The sequence below is a fragment of the Schistocerca gregaria genome, chromosome 4 (assembly GCF_023897955.1).
Source record: "Schistocerca gregaria isolate iqSchGreg1 chromosome 4, iqSchGreg1.2, whole genome shotgun sequence".
Lineage (NCBI taxonomy): Eukaryota > Metazoa > Arthropoda > Insecta > Orthoptera > Acrididae > Schistocerca > Schistocerca gregaria.
In genome coordinates this window covers 88,058,145-88,073,127 of record NC_064923.1, presented here as the reverse complement: position 1 = coordinate 88,073,127, position 14,983 = coordinate 88,058,145, and the positions used below count along the sequence as shown (strand labels likewise).

Below are 14,983 nucleotides of genomic sequence, written 5' to 3'. Positions count from 1 at the left end.
TCATCACCAAAAAGACGTACAGATGGATTCAGCTGAATGTTTGATTTCTGCAGTTTTTTATATACCTGCGTAGCAAAAGTGTAGCTACCTATATAAATAAATTAGATACACTGAATTACACTTATCAGTGTTTTTCAATTGTCAACAACATACAATGGGATGTTCGGGGCACCCTGCACCAACCTGAGCCAGTTTGCTTTCTGTTACTGAATTGTACAGTAAGTTTACATATGAAGAAAACGAGTGACGAAAACAGGGATTACGTGAAGAAATTGAAAAAGAAAGAACATAAAATAAATCAGATTCAGAATCATCTGATAGTGCGAAGAGCTGGAGCATGAAACTCACATAGAAACGGATGGTGATGATAATGAAATAAGTTTTGAAAATAAAAAGTTTTACTTGGGAACAGACATATCAACAAAGCGAATGAAGTACCTTCGACCAAGAAGCAAGAACACGACCTCAAAATGCTGTTAATCGTCTACCAGGTGTGAGAGGTGCTGCCAGAACTGGAAAATCGATCTTTGAGTGTTGTTGTCTTCATGAACTTATGTTCAAAAAGAATGTGTGGATGTACTAATGTGTACGTAAGTAGTATTTTAAGGAATTTCGCCCAGAAACGAAAAGCCAACGTGACAGCTGTGACTGGAATTAAGGCTTTTGTCTGATTACGTATTTTGGCTGGTTCAAAAATGGTTCAAATGGCTCTGAGCACTATGGGACATAACATCTGAGGTCATCAGCCCCCTAGAACTTAGAACTACTTAAACCTAACGAACCTAAGGACATCACACACATCCATGCCCGAAGCAGGATTCGAACATGCGACCGTAGCAGTCTCACGGTTCCGGGCTGAAGCGACTAGAACCGCACGGCCACCACGTCCATATTTTGGCTGGTTTTTACCACTCTGGACTTAGAGACCTGTGGGACACAAATGGTTTTGGAACTGAGAAATGCCAGGCAACGATGAGTTTTTAGCAGTTCTCGTTCCTGTTCAAATGCGTACGAGTACGGTTTAACGGCCTTCAAAGCAGGCAAGAGAGAGAGAGAGAGAGCTGAAAGATGAACTCGTACCTATTAGGGAAGTATTTCCTTAATAAGTGCGAGTTTATCCTCGTGTCATCTTAGGGGTCCTGCAAAGTAGACAGGCCAGCCTGTCTATTAAGCCTGTTCCCCGTTGGGAATTTAATACCTTGAAGCACCAACGTGGAGATCCCGGTCCCTTTGTTAATAGCGAACAGGTAGTTACATAGCGGAATGCATTCTACGATGTGTTCAAAAGAAAAGGTACGAAGCAACGCCGCGGGTATAATTGAAGTTTTTATTGAAAACTAATCAGTAGAAGCGTGAACACAACCATCTCACTGTTTCACGAGCCGAAAGATTTCCAATACCCGTCGACACACGCTTCCATGGTCTGATGTTCCGCTTTGCCTCTGGCTCGAAGTAAAGTCTCACTATGTTATCCCAAAGCGGAATATGCAAATTTGAACCAGTCTGATTGTTATTACGTTTCGTGCCTTTTGATTTGAAGACTCCTGTATCTTTCTATATGTTAAAATAACAAGCAGTCGGTAGACTCAGTAGCGAACGGAAGTATGTCACAGCCAGTCAAGCACTGCAATGGGGTTTGTGCAATTTGTGAAGAATTACAAAAGTTTGTGTTCTTGTAATTTATTTGCGTGGAAATAAGGGGAGGGTATTCAGTACTCTTGCATTATACACTCAAAAAGTAAAAGTGCCGCTGCAAGACTAGATGCCTGCATGTTATTGCGTACAGAAGTCATCGAAATATGGTCAGGACTTCGATCGCCCTTGCCATGGACATATACGTAGCAGAGCAGCCAGTTGAGCCTTACGATGTTTCAAGTTGACTGCAAGATGTGGTAGTTCGCCTCAGCAAGACAACTGACGGGCTGCCCGTAACATAATGGTAAGCAGTTGGTTTACTAGCTACAGCTTGACTAAAGAACTGCTGAAGAAGAAACTCACTTTTGTTGGAACTTTTAGTAAAAATAAAACTGAAATTACTCCTGAATTTGTGAATGTGAAACAACGTAAATTAAATAGTAGCTTATTTAGATTTCAAAAGGATATGACAATTGTCTCGCGTGTGCCAAAAGGAACGGGAACGCCCCACTTTCTTCATCTACGTACTTACGCACTTCGATAATAAAAAAGATGACAGCACAGGAGAGAAAAAGAAGCCTGAAATTAACTCAGTGTACAATTCCACGCAAAACAGCGGTTCATACATTGCGTGAAATGTGTGCCACCTACTCAGCACCTATAAAAATTGCCATGAACTCTGTACACATGTCGAGAAGAACTGAAATCCGTTTATTGTTTAATTTGATTGGAACTACCTTGAGCCCCAACAAATAAAGTAGATTCTCAAATCCACAGATCTTGTGAATATATTTAGCTTGTAGCCGTTTGTTGCTGAGAATGCAGATTCATGGCTTCATATGTATGTTTGAGATGATCTTGCAGATCAACAAATAATAAACAAACACTTTCAATACCCTTGATTTATAGTTTTCTCTTCATAAACGTGAAACATGTCATGGATGCACTTTACGCTTGAAATACACTCCTGGAAATGGAAAAAAGAAGACATTGACACCGGTGTGTCAGACCCACCATACTTGCTCCGGACATTGCGAGAGGGCTGTACAAGCAATGATCACACGCACGGCACAGCGGACACACCAGGACGACCTACATAGGGAGAAACCATCATCATTATAAAATAAGGAAAATCAGAGCTCTCACGGAAAGATATATATGCTCGTTTCTTCCGCGCGCTGTTCGAGAGTGGAATAATAGAGAGTTATTGTGAAGAATTCAAGACTCAATTTATAGAATCTGAACTGAATATGGCATGTGGAATGTGGAATATGAATAGAATATTCCATACTGCGATGTGCCGTCTGTCCATATTTGCAGCATCGAAGAAAAAGTTAATCAGCAGATCCAAAACAACAAACATTTAAAGAACACTGAATTTTCCGCACTTCGCATCGCATGTCGGAAAGTGAGCAAACTACTCCGACACTTTGTCCAGCCAGGAACTGCAGTCCCCAAGGTAAACAATCTTCAAGTCTAATCTTTTGTTGAGAAGTACATACGAAGATATTCACTCGGCGAAAAAGTTAGATACAACCAATTGATGAGAACGTTTCAGAGAAAATAAGAGAGGCAACAGGCAAAAATGAAATGGGATTCGTTTTAGATGAAATTGCCGATCAGCTGCACAGATATACACTCGTGGAAATGGAAAAAAGAACACATTGACACCGGTGTGTCAGACCCACCATACTTGCTCCGGACATTGCGAGAGGGCTGTACAAGCAATGATCACACGCACGGCACAGCGGACACACCAGGAACCGCGGTGTTGGCCGTCGAATGGCACTATCTGCGCAGCATTTGTGCACCGCCGCCGTCAGTGTCAGCCAGTTTGCCGTGGCATACGGAGCTCCATCGCAGTCTTTAGCACTGGTAGCATGCCGCGACAGCGTGGACGTGAACCGTATGTGCAGTTGACGGACTTTGAGCGAGGGCGTATAGTGGGCATGCGGGAGGCCGGGTGGACGTACCGCTGAATTGCTCAACACGTGGGGCGTGAGGTCTCCACAGTACATCGATGTTGTCGCCAGTGGTCGGCGGAAGGTGCACGTGCCCGTCGACCTGGGACCGGACCGCAGCGACGCACGGATGTACGCCAAGACCGTAGGATCCTACGCAGTGCCATAGGGGACCGCACCGCCACTTCCCAGCAAATTAGGGACACTGTTGCTCCTGGGGTATCGGCGAGGACCATTCGCAACCGTCTCCATGAAGCTGGGCTACGGTCCCGCACACCGTTAGGCCGTCTTCCGCTCACGCCCCAACATCGTTCAGCCCGCCTCCAGTGGTGTCGCGACAGGCGTGAATGGAGGTACGAATGGAGACGTGTGGTCTTCAGCGATGAGAGTCGCTTCTGCCTTGGTGCCAATGATGGTCGTATGCGTGTTTGGCGCCGTGCAGGTGAGCGCCACAATCAGGACTGCATACGACCGAGGCACACAGGGCCAACACCCGGCATCATGGTGTGGGGAGCGATCTCCTACACTGGCCGTATACCTCTGGTGATCGTCGAGGGGACACTGAATAGTGCACGGTACATCCAAACCGTCATCGAACCCATCGTTCTACCATTCCTAGACCGGCAAGGGAACTTGCTGTTCCAACAGGACAATGCACGTCCGCATGTATCCCGTGCCACCCAACGTGCTCTAGAAGGTGTAAGTCAACTACCCTGGCCAGCAAGATCTCCGGATCTGTCCCCCATTGAGCATGTTTGGGACTGGATGAAGCGTCGTCTCACGCGGTCTGCACGTCCAGCACGAACGCTGGCCCAACTGAGGCGCCAGTTGGAAATGGCATGGCAAGCCGTTCCACAGGACTACATCCAGCATCTCCACGATCGTCTCCATGGGAGAATAGCAGCCTGAATTGCTGCGAAAGGTGGATATACACTGTACTAGTGCCGACATTGTGCATGCTCTGTTGCCTGTGTGTATGTGCCTGTGGTTCTGTCAGTGTGATCATGTGATGTATCTGAGCCCAGGAATGTGTCAATAAAGTTTCCCCTTCCTGGGACAATGAATTCACGGTGTTCTTATTTCAATTTCCAGGAGTGTATTTTGAATGTGTTGGTTTCTTTTTCATTGCTTGGTGAATGGGTAAAACCCATGATTTTTAAAGTGTACCAACTCGAGAAGACAAATGCCCGCACATTACAATGAGGTGGTAAGAATGAAAGGATAGCGATTTGCACATATACAGATGGTGGTAATACTGCTACACAAGATATAAAAGGAAAATGCGTTTCGGAACTGTCATTTATTCTCAGGTGATTCATGCGTAAAGATTTCCGAATTGCTTATCGTCGCAAGAGGGGAATTACTTTGAACGCGGTATGGTTGTTGCAGCTAAACGCATGGGACATTCCATTTCGGAAATAGTTAGGGAATTCAGTAATGTGAGATCCACGGTGTGAAGAGTGTCCCGAGAATACCAAAGTTCAGGCGTTACCTCTCACCACGAACAAAGTAGTGGCCGACGGCATTCACTTAATTGCCGACACCAGTGGCGTTTGCATAGAGTTGTCAGTTCTAACAGACAAGCAACAGTGCGTGGAATAACCGCAGATATCAACATGGAAGGTACGACGGATGTATCCGTTAGGACAGTGCGGTTAAATTTGGAGATAATGGGCTGTGCAGCGGACGACCGACGCGAGTGCCTTTGCTGACCGCACGACATCACCAGCAAAGCCTCTGCTGGGCTCGTAGCCATATCGGTTGGAACCTAGACAACTGGAAAACCGTCGTCTGGTCAGATGACTTCCGATTTCAGTTGGTAAGAGCTGAAGGTAAGGTTCGAGTAAGGCGCATACCCCATGAAGCCGTGGACCCAAGTAGTCAACAAGGCACTTTGCAAGCTGATGGTGGTTCCATAATGGTTTGGGCTGTATTTACATGGAATGGAGGGGGTCCTTTGGTGCAACTGAACCGATCGTTGACTGTAAATGATTATGGAGACCATTTCCAGCCATTCATGGATTTCCCAAAGAACGATGGAATTTTCATGGATGAAAATGCACCATCTTACTGGGTCAAAGTTGTTCGCGATTGGTTTGAAGAACGTTCTGGACAATTCAAGCAAATGATTTGGCTACCCAGATCGCCCAACGCGAATCCCTTCGAATATTTATGGGACACAATCGAGAGGTCAGATCCTGTACAAAATCCGTGCACTGGCAATACTTTCAGAATCATGGACTGCTAAAGACGTAAAATGGTTCAGAATTTCTATAGGGAATTTTCAACGACATGGACTCAACAAGTCCATGTCGCCCGCCGCTGAATCCGAGTGGTTCTAGGCGCTTCAGTCCGGAACCGCGCTGCTGCTACGGTCGCAGGTTCGAATCCTGCCTCGAGCATGGATGTGTGTGTTGTCCTTAGGTTAGTTAGGTTTAAGTAGTTCTTAGTCTAGGGGACTGATGACCTCAGATGTTAAGTCCCATAGTTCTTAGAGCCATTTGAACCATTTGTTGAGTCCATGCCACGTTGAGTTGCTGCACTACAGCGCGGAAAAGGAGGTTCGACGCGATATTAGGAACTGTTCCACGACTTTTGTCACCTCAGTCATTCACTGACTCATGTACGAACGGGTGGCCAGGGGAAACAATACAAACAAGTGAGGCATGGGGTGACTAATCAAGCAAGCTACAGGATTTCGGCTTTCCAACGTTTGAACCTCATTCACGTGAGACGTATTGCACTTGGTCTACGACGTGTTTTGGAAGTATCAGGGAGAATTAATACGTGGTATATGACTTCACTGCTGCTCCGAAGAGGATTCTGGAAAAGGCTCCCAGTTGTCGAGTTTTGTGTCAAGAAATGACAGGGGTGAACCTTCCACAGTTTCTTGTGACCAGAAGGTGGGATACGCGGATAAGATGAACAGTCTTCTTGAGCGAAGACGTCGATAGAATCAAACACGTCCTTTGTGCCCTTGACTCAATAAACGCAGCCGTCATCAAGCAGAACCAACAATTAGTCAACAACAAAGACCTAGAGTTACAATTTTTTGCACTGTATGGCTAAAAAGTATCTGCCTGACGCGATTCAGAGTTTGGAAGATGAAGGTACGTAGTAGGAGGCACAGTGGCAGACCTTGAGGCATCTTACGAACATGCTTGATGGATTTCAAAATGATTCAAATGGCTCTGACCACTATGGGACTTAACTTCAGAGGTCATCAGTCCCCTAGAACTTAGAACTACTTAAACCTAACTAACTTAAGGACATCACACACATCCATGCCCGAGGCAGGATTCGAACCTGCGACCGTAGCAGCAGCGCGGTTCCAGATTGTAGCGCCTAGAACAGCTTGATGGATTTACTACTGACAAATTCGAATTAAATTTGAAGACAATCCAGATTTGAAAGTCTTGGGAACTCTCAATGAACTTCCTTTACGAATGCTGACAAGATATGCTCCATTGGTTTCTATAAACGCAGAGCTGAGTTTCTCCATACATAAGGAACTGTGGAACTCAACACGTTACCGACTCAGCGTCAAAAAGCATTGAAATGGAGTGTGTGATCCAGTATAACGAAATGTTCAAATGTGTGTGAAATATTATGGGACTTAACTGCTAAGGTCATCAGTCCCTAAGCTTACACAACACTTAACCTAAATTATCCTAAGGACAAACACACACAACCATACCCAAGGGAGGACTCGAACCTCCGACGGGATCAGCCGCACCATTATAACAGAACCATGTAAATGGGACGAAGAAAATTAATGTATCTGGTTCAAATCTAAATAAAGTAATTTCATCAACAGCTTCATCGCACCCTTTTGCGTGTATTAATTTTTTCGGAAACTTTTGCTCACTTTAGCTGACCACAATTTACACCTGAATGCTCTCGCGCTAAGAGCACTTTGCTCACAGAAATTTTAAAACACAGCATTTTGTCAACAATGCGTACGGGATTCTCGTTCCTTCAGCAGCTGGGTTTCATACGTGTCCTATTCCGCGCAAATTGTGTTGTGTTAGTATGCGCGTGTCTCTCGCCTGTTATCGCCTTGCGACATTTAGCTCATCGCGCAGTTCTCGAAGTAAATATTCATATTTTGTAAAATGTCATTTTATGTGTATTGCTCTTGGTTTATTGTGACTTTTATTACACATATCAAAAATAGTTTTGCATCACCTCGGTTCCGAGAGTTCCGGAACCTGTGCAGAAAATTAGAATAGTGATCAACATAAACACCATCGTATTGTTCATGAAAACCACACATTGCATTTTGTACCATCATACAGCGAGACCTTCAGACGTGGTGGTCCAGATTGCTGTACACACCAGTACCTCTAATAGCCAGTAGCACGTCCTCTTGCGTTTATGCATGCCTGTATTCGTCTTGGCATACTATCCATAAGTTCATCAAGGCACTGTTGGTCCAGATTGTCCCACTCCTCAACGGCGATTCGGCGTAGATCCCTCAGAGTGGTTGATGGGTCGTCCATAAACAACCCTTTTCAATGTATCCCAGGCAGGGTTCATGTCTGGACAAAATTCTGGCCACTCTAGCCGAGCGATGTCGTTATCCTGAAGGAAGTCATTCACAAGATGTGCACGATGGGGGCACGAACTGTCGTCCATGAAGACGAATGCCTCGCCAATATGCTGCCGATGTGGTTGCACTATCGGTCGGAGCATGCCACTCACGTATCGTACAGCCGTCACGGCTCTTTCCATGATCACCAGAGGTTTACGCCGGGCGCACATAATGCCACACAAAAACATCAGTAAACCTCCACCTTGCTGCACCCGCTGGACAGTGTGTCTAAGGCGTTCAGCGTGGCCAGGTTGCCTCCAAATACGTCTCCGACGAATGTCTGGTTGAAGGCGTATGCGACACTTAGCGGTGAAGATAACGTGGTGCCAATCCTGAGCGATCCATTCGGCATGTTGTTGGGTCCATCTGTACCGCGTTGCATGGTGTTGTTGCAAAGATGGACCTCGCCATGGACGTAAACAGTGAAGTTGCTCACCATGCAGTCTACTGCGCACAGTTTGAGTCGTAACACTACGTCATGTGCCTGCACGAAAAGCATTATTCACCATGGTGGCGTTGTTATCAGGGTTCCTCCGAGCCATAATCTATAGGTAGCGGTCATCCACGGCAGTAGTAGCACTTGGGCGGCCTGAGCGAGGCATGTCATCGACAGTTCCTGTCTCTCGGTATCTCCTCCATGTCGGAACAACATAGTTATGGTTCACTCCGAGACGCCTGGCCACTTTCCTTGTTGAGAGTCCTTCCTGGCACAAAGTAAAAATGCGGGCGCGATAGAACAGCAGTAACGACCGTCTAGGAATGGTTGAACTACAGACAACACTAGCCGTGTACCTCCTTCCTGGTGGAATGACTGGAACTGATAGGCTATCGGGCCCCCTCCGTCTAATAAGCGCTGCTCATGTGTGCTTGTTCATATCTTGGGGCGGGATTGGTGACATCTCTGAACAGTCAAGAGGACTGTGTCTGTAACACAATATCCATAGTCAACGTCTGTTTGAGGAGTTCTGGGAACCGGGGTGATGCAATACTTTTTTGATATGTGTATGTAAATGGTTCAAATGGCTCTGAGCACTATGGGACTGAACATCTATGGTCATCAGTCCCCTAGAACTTAGAACTACTTAAACCTAACCAACCTAAGATGTGTGTATTTACGAAGGCTAACAATATATGAAATGAATGAAATGACATTATTGTGTATTCTTGGAGATGGATATACAAGAAGACAGAATTTCGGCGGAGGACTACAATCCAAAATCTGTCTTATCCTCTACAGGAAGTTATAAAACGATTTACCCACTAACTGAACTTCCAAGCGCTGCAGACCCAGTGGTATATGTCAAATCTGTCCGAGAACCAAAAATCGGAAGACAGAGATGTACAGGGTGGCAATTATTGAAATGAACAGACAAGCACGTAGATCAGTTTCAAACGAAGGCGTGCATTCACGTCACTGCAAATATTCGGACTTAGGTTATGACATGTTCGATACGTCTGCGATCATTGGCGACGATGTGTCGCTGACGAATGGCGAATTTCTTCACGACACGCTGAAGTGTCGGAACATCGATGCTGTCGATGACCCCTGAATGGCTGTTTTCAGCTCAGCAGTGATTTTCAGGTTACTGCTCTACACCTTGTCTTTAATACAGCCCTACAAAAACGAGTCGCAAGTATCCTGATCCAGATAATATGGCACCCAATCGAGGCCATGCCGCTGGCCTCTCGGTATCCCAGAGCCAGAATGCGGTCCACAATGTGCTCTTCCAGGACATCAAACACTCTCCTGCTTCGATGGGGTCAAGCTCCATCTTGTATGAAAAACATGTTCTCGAAATCAGGGTGACTTCGGATAACGGGGATGAAATCATCTTTCAAAACCTGAGCGTCCCATTCGGTAGTCACCATGTCATGAAGAAATATCGCACCGGTTATTCTTTGACTGGACACTGCACACCACACAGTCACCCGTTGAGGGTGAAGATACCTCTCGATTGCGAAATGCGGATTCTCAGTCGCTAGATGCGCCAGTTTTGCTTACTGACGAACCCATCCAAACGAAAGTGAGCCTCGTCGCTAAAGCAAATAATACAGCGCATACCAATTCCCGTTGTTCCCTGCGGCCAACCGCGCAATTTGAATGTCGTAAGGCAAACCGTCCAGAAGTTGTGACGATCTTATGCCATAGAGTTCAATAATTGTCATCCTGTATGTATTCACTGACAAAAATTTTTGTATAATGGACATGTTGTAACGTTATGTGATATGTTTAAAGCTCAGATGTACGGCGAAGATCAAGTCATAAAAATTAAATAATAAGAAACACCTGTTCCTTTTTTTGAATTTTTTTATAAGTGCCTTGAAGACTGGCGATTTGAACTGCTCTAAGATTACCGTGGAGAACAGAAATGTTTTGATCATTTTATATTGCAAATGAATTTTTTAAGTAGTAAAATATGCGTGCTTTATTATAAAAATAACAAAAAGATACTAATATAACAACGCAAACAATCATTTTTTGACAAAATCATGTAATTGAATAGATAAAAAAATCCACTCACGAAGCAACGGCAGAACATACACATAAAAGAAGGTTATAATTAGGCAAGCTTTCGGAGCCATCTTCAGGCAGGAGGATTGAAGGGGAAGGAAGAGGGATGAAGGAAAAGGATTTTCTTTTTCATCCCGTCTGGTAAGTCCTCCCTAACCTGTAGTTTTTTTTTCACACCTTTTAGTTCACCCCTCTTCCTTCTCTTTCAACCCTTCTACCTGAAGAAGGAGCCAGAGTCCGAAAGCCTGTCTGCTTATAACATGATTTTACGTGTATGTTCTGCCGCCGTTTGGTGAGTAGATTTTATATCTCTCCAAAACACAAACCACACATTGGATACATTTTAGACTGCTTGTTGAGTGTGAGCAAAAAGCTCGACGGGCGACCGGTCAAGTAACTTTTAAAGGTGCGAGTTCTATCAGGTTGAAATCCTTTCAGTAGTAGTTACCAGCAGACACTACATTTGAAACAACAAATAATAATTTACATAATTCGTTACTGACACAACTGAAGTACGACATGTTTTTCGTTAGACTGTTATTGCTAAAGGATAATTCTTTTTCCATTAATCTGTTACCGTGTGTGATTAGTTTCGTTACTGTACCTGTAGCACGCACAAGAGTACCATCTGCTTTGGAGTACTCTGGGGCCCCCTCGGAAGGCCACGCTACTTTTCTACGCTACTGGCCATTCAAATTGCTACACCAAGAACAAATGCAATGATGAACGGGTATTCATTGCACAAATATATTATACTAGAACTGACATATGATTACATTTTCACGCTATCTGGTTGCATAGATCCTGAGAAATCAGAACCCAGGACAACCACTTCTGGCCGAAATATAGGCCTTGGTACACCGGGGCATTGAGTCAAACAGAGCTTGGATGGCGCGTACAGGTACAGCTGCCCATGCAGCTTCAAGGCGATACCACAGTTCATCAAGAGAAGTGACTGGGGTATTGTGACGAGCCAGTTGCTCGGCCACCATTGACCAGACGTTTTCAATTTGTAAGAGATCTGGAGAATTTGCTGGCCAGGGCAGCAGTCGAACATTTTCTGTATCCCGAAAGGCCCGTACAGGACCTGCAACATGCGGTCGTGCATTATCCTGCTGAAATGTAGGGTTTCAGAGGGATTGAATGAAGGGTAGAGCCACGGGTCGTAACACATCTGAAATGTAACGTCCACTGTTCAAAGTGCCGTCAATGCGAGCAAGAGGTGAGCGAGACGTGTAGCCAATGGCACCCCACACCATCACGCCAGGTGATATGCCAGTATGGCGATGACGAATACACGCTTCCAATGTGCATTCACCGCCATGTCGCCAAACTCGGGTGCGACCATCATGATGCTGTAAACAGAACCTGGATTCGTCCGAAAAAATGACGTTTTGCCATTTGTGCACCTAGGTTTGTCGTTGAGTACACCATCGCAAGCGCTCCTGTCTGTGATGCAGCGTAAAGGGTAACCTGAGCCACGGTCTCCGAGCTGATAGTCCATGCTGCTGCAAACGTCGTCGAACTGTTCGTGCATATGGTTGTCGTCTTGCAAACGTCTTCATCTGTCGACTGATGGATCGAGACGTGGCTGCACAATCCGTTACAGCAATGCGGATAAGATGCCTGTCATCTCGACTGCTAGTGATAGAGGCCATTGGGATCTGCACGGCGTTCTGTATTACCGTCCTAAGCACATCAATTCCATATTCTGCTTACAGTCATTTGATCTCGACGAACGCGAGCAGCAGTGTCGCGATAAGATAAACCGAAATCGCAATAGGCTACAATCCGACCTTTATCAAAGTTAGAAACATGATGCTACGTATTTCTCCTCCTTACACGAGGCATCACAACAACGTTCTCCAGGCAACGCCGGTCAACTGCTGTTTGTGTATGAGAAATCGGTTGGAAACTTTCCTCATGTCAGCACGTTGTAGGTGTCGCCACCGGCGCCAACCTTGTGTGTATGCTCGGAAAAGCTTATCATCTGCATATGACAGCATCTTCTTCCTGTCGGTTAAATTCCGCGTCTGTAGCACGCCATCTTCGTGGTGTAGCGAATTTAATGGCCAGTAGTGTATTTTGGTACGCAGAAGGCTTACGCTGGGTGTAAGAGCTGTTGAACGTGGCCTACGTTGCCGCAGGTGCGCTGGCGAGCTGCGCTGTGGCCCGCGTGGACGACTCTGCCCCGCCGTGGCTGTACGGGCCGGCCCAGCCTGACTCGGAGTGCCCCGCGTACTGCGGCAGCAAGTGCAGCGCCGCGTGCGTGCGCTGCGAGTGCCCCGAGCAGTGCGTGCAGAACTACGACCCGGTGTGTGCGCGCTGCGAGGCCGGACAGCCACAGACCTTCCCCAACTGCTGCGCCTGGCACAGGGCCGTCTGCCGCTTCCGCAGGCGTGAGTACCGCCCGGCGTAGTTTCTTTTTCCTTTATTGTGATTTCATTCCCCTGTCCCATATGGGCAGGGGAGGGCTGTCAGCGGCACAATGCGCCACTCTTCAGCCGAGAGACAAGACAACTAAGACAAGAATAAAACGTTACATATATATGCAATAAAAAAATGGGAACATAAAACAGAGTAGCCGGCTGGAGTGGCCGAGTGGTTCTAGGCGCTACAGTCTGGAACCGCGCGACCGCTATGGTCGCAAGTTCGAACCCTGCCTCGAGCATGGATGTGTGTGATGTCCTTAGGTTAGTTAGGTTTAAGTAGTTCTTAGTTCTAGGGGACTGATGACCTCAGAAGTTAAGTACCGTAGTGCTCAGAGCCATTTGAACTATTTAAAAACAGAGTAAGGGGAGACAATGGAGGTAAAAATACTGACATGGAGACATTCATGAGAGGACAATTAAAAAAGCCATCATGAAGTTAAAAAACACAGTTGGCAATTTGTAAAACACAAAGAAGACACTGAATGCAGATGCACAGGTTAAAAGTCGGCCACAGTATTAAAAACACTCCAGAACAACACACATAAAACCCCTTGGAGCACACACAATGAAGAATAAAACTGCCAGGTGGGACCTGCCAAGGGAGAGGCCGGAGAGGATGGAAAAGGAGGGAAGAGTAAGGGGCAGTAGGGGAGGCAGCGGGATGAAGAGACCAGGGGCGTCAGTGGGTACACCAAGAGGCAGGAGACTGGTGGGGCCAGAAATGAAGAGGGAAGACAAGGCAGGATGGAATGCAGAGACACTGAAAGGCAGCACAAGAGAGGTAGGGGGAATAGAAGGGGGAAACTGCTCAGGAGAAGAGAGGGGGAGGAGAGACAGCCCTGAGGAGAAGGCAGGAAGATGGGGTTAGAGTTGGTAGGAAGGGTAGATGTCAGGGCATAGCTCATCATTAGGGATGGGTAGATGGTGGAAGTTGCGTTGGGAAAGGAGTCGGAGGGTGTGGAGATGGAGAGAGGGTGGGACACAACGTTAAAGGCGCGACAACAGGTTGGGGGTGGTGAGGAAGGGAGACAGCAGGGGGTGAGGGGGGTGAATGCAGTAGACAATATATAGTGTGCGGATGTGTTCAAGGAAAAGGAGACCGCCCGGTGTAGGACTGGTGGCATTATATAAATATTTTTCCTTCGATATATTGATATTTTGAAGTAAAAAAAAAATGGCTCTGAGCACTATGGGACTTAACATCTATGGTCATCAGTCCCCTAGAACTTAGAACTACTTAAACCTAACTAATCTAAGGACATCACACAACACCCAGCCATCACGAGGCAGAGAAAATCCCTGACCCCGCCGGGAATCGAACCCGGGAACCCGGGCGTGGGAAGCGAGAACGCTGCCGCACGACCACGAGATGCGGGCATATTTTGAAGTAGATCATTATCGGCTCTAGCTATATCGAAATATCGAAAAAATCGACATACAGGCCTATAAATATATCTGCTCCACATTGTAAATATACTGCCAGTTTTAGAGTTGTATATAAGTTATTATTAGATATTCTGTACATCAACAAGATAGCAGCATGCTTATCCCCTTAGAGCAAGAATTGAAAGGAAAACGAATGCACGTTCACGCTTGGCGATAACTACTTTGCTAACAATCGTAACTGCATGTAAGTGGCACAATAAAACGTGTCCGTCGTTCGGTTTTGTCTGGAACACTTCATGTTGATTTACCTGTTTTTTTTTCGTTTCTGCAAACACCAGCGACCTAGTAGTTGTAGTTTCAAAACTTCATGGAGTAGTTAAACATTGCAGTTTGTGTTGGCAGAGCCGGGTGCCGATTACGTCAGCACTTACCATCACACGTTCAGCCCACTGCAAAGACCAAT

General features: G+C 46.1%; 1 protein-coding gene across 1 annotated transcript in view; it reads left to right on the top strand.

Moving 5' to 3' along the window:
* The window catches only part of LOC126268078 (uncharacterized), a 63,107-nt gene that overhangs the window by 10,070 nt on the left and 38,054 nt on the right, over positions 1 to 14,983 (top strand). Inside the window, exon 2 of the mRNA XM_049973540.1 lies at positions 12,850 to 13,101. Within this exon, the coding sequence (XP_049829497.1) occupies positions 12,850 to 13,101 (252 nt within the window). The remainder of the gene's footprint in view (positions 1 to 12,849; positions 13,102 to 14,983) is intronic.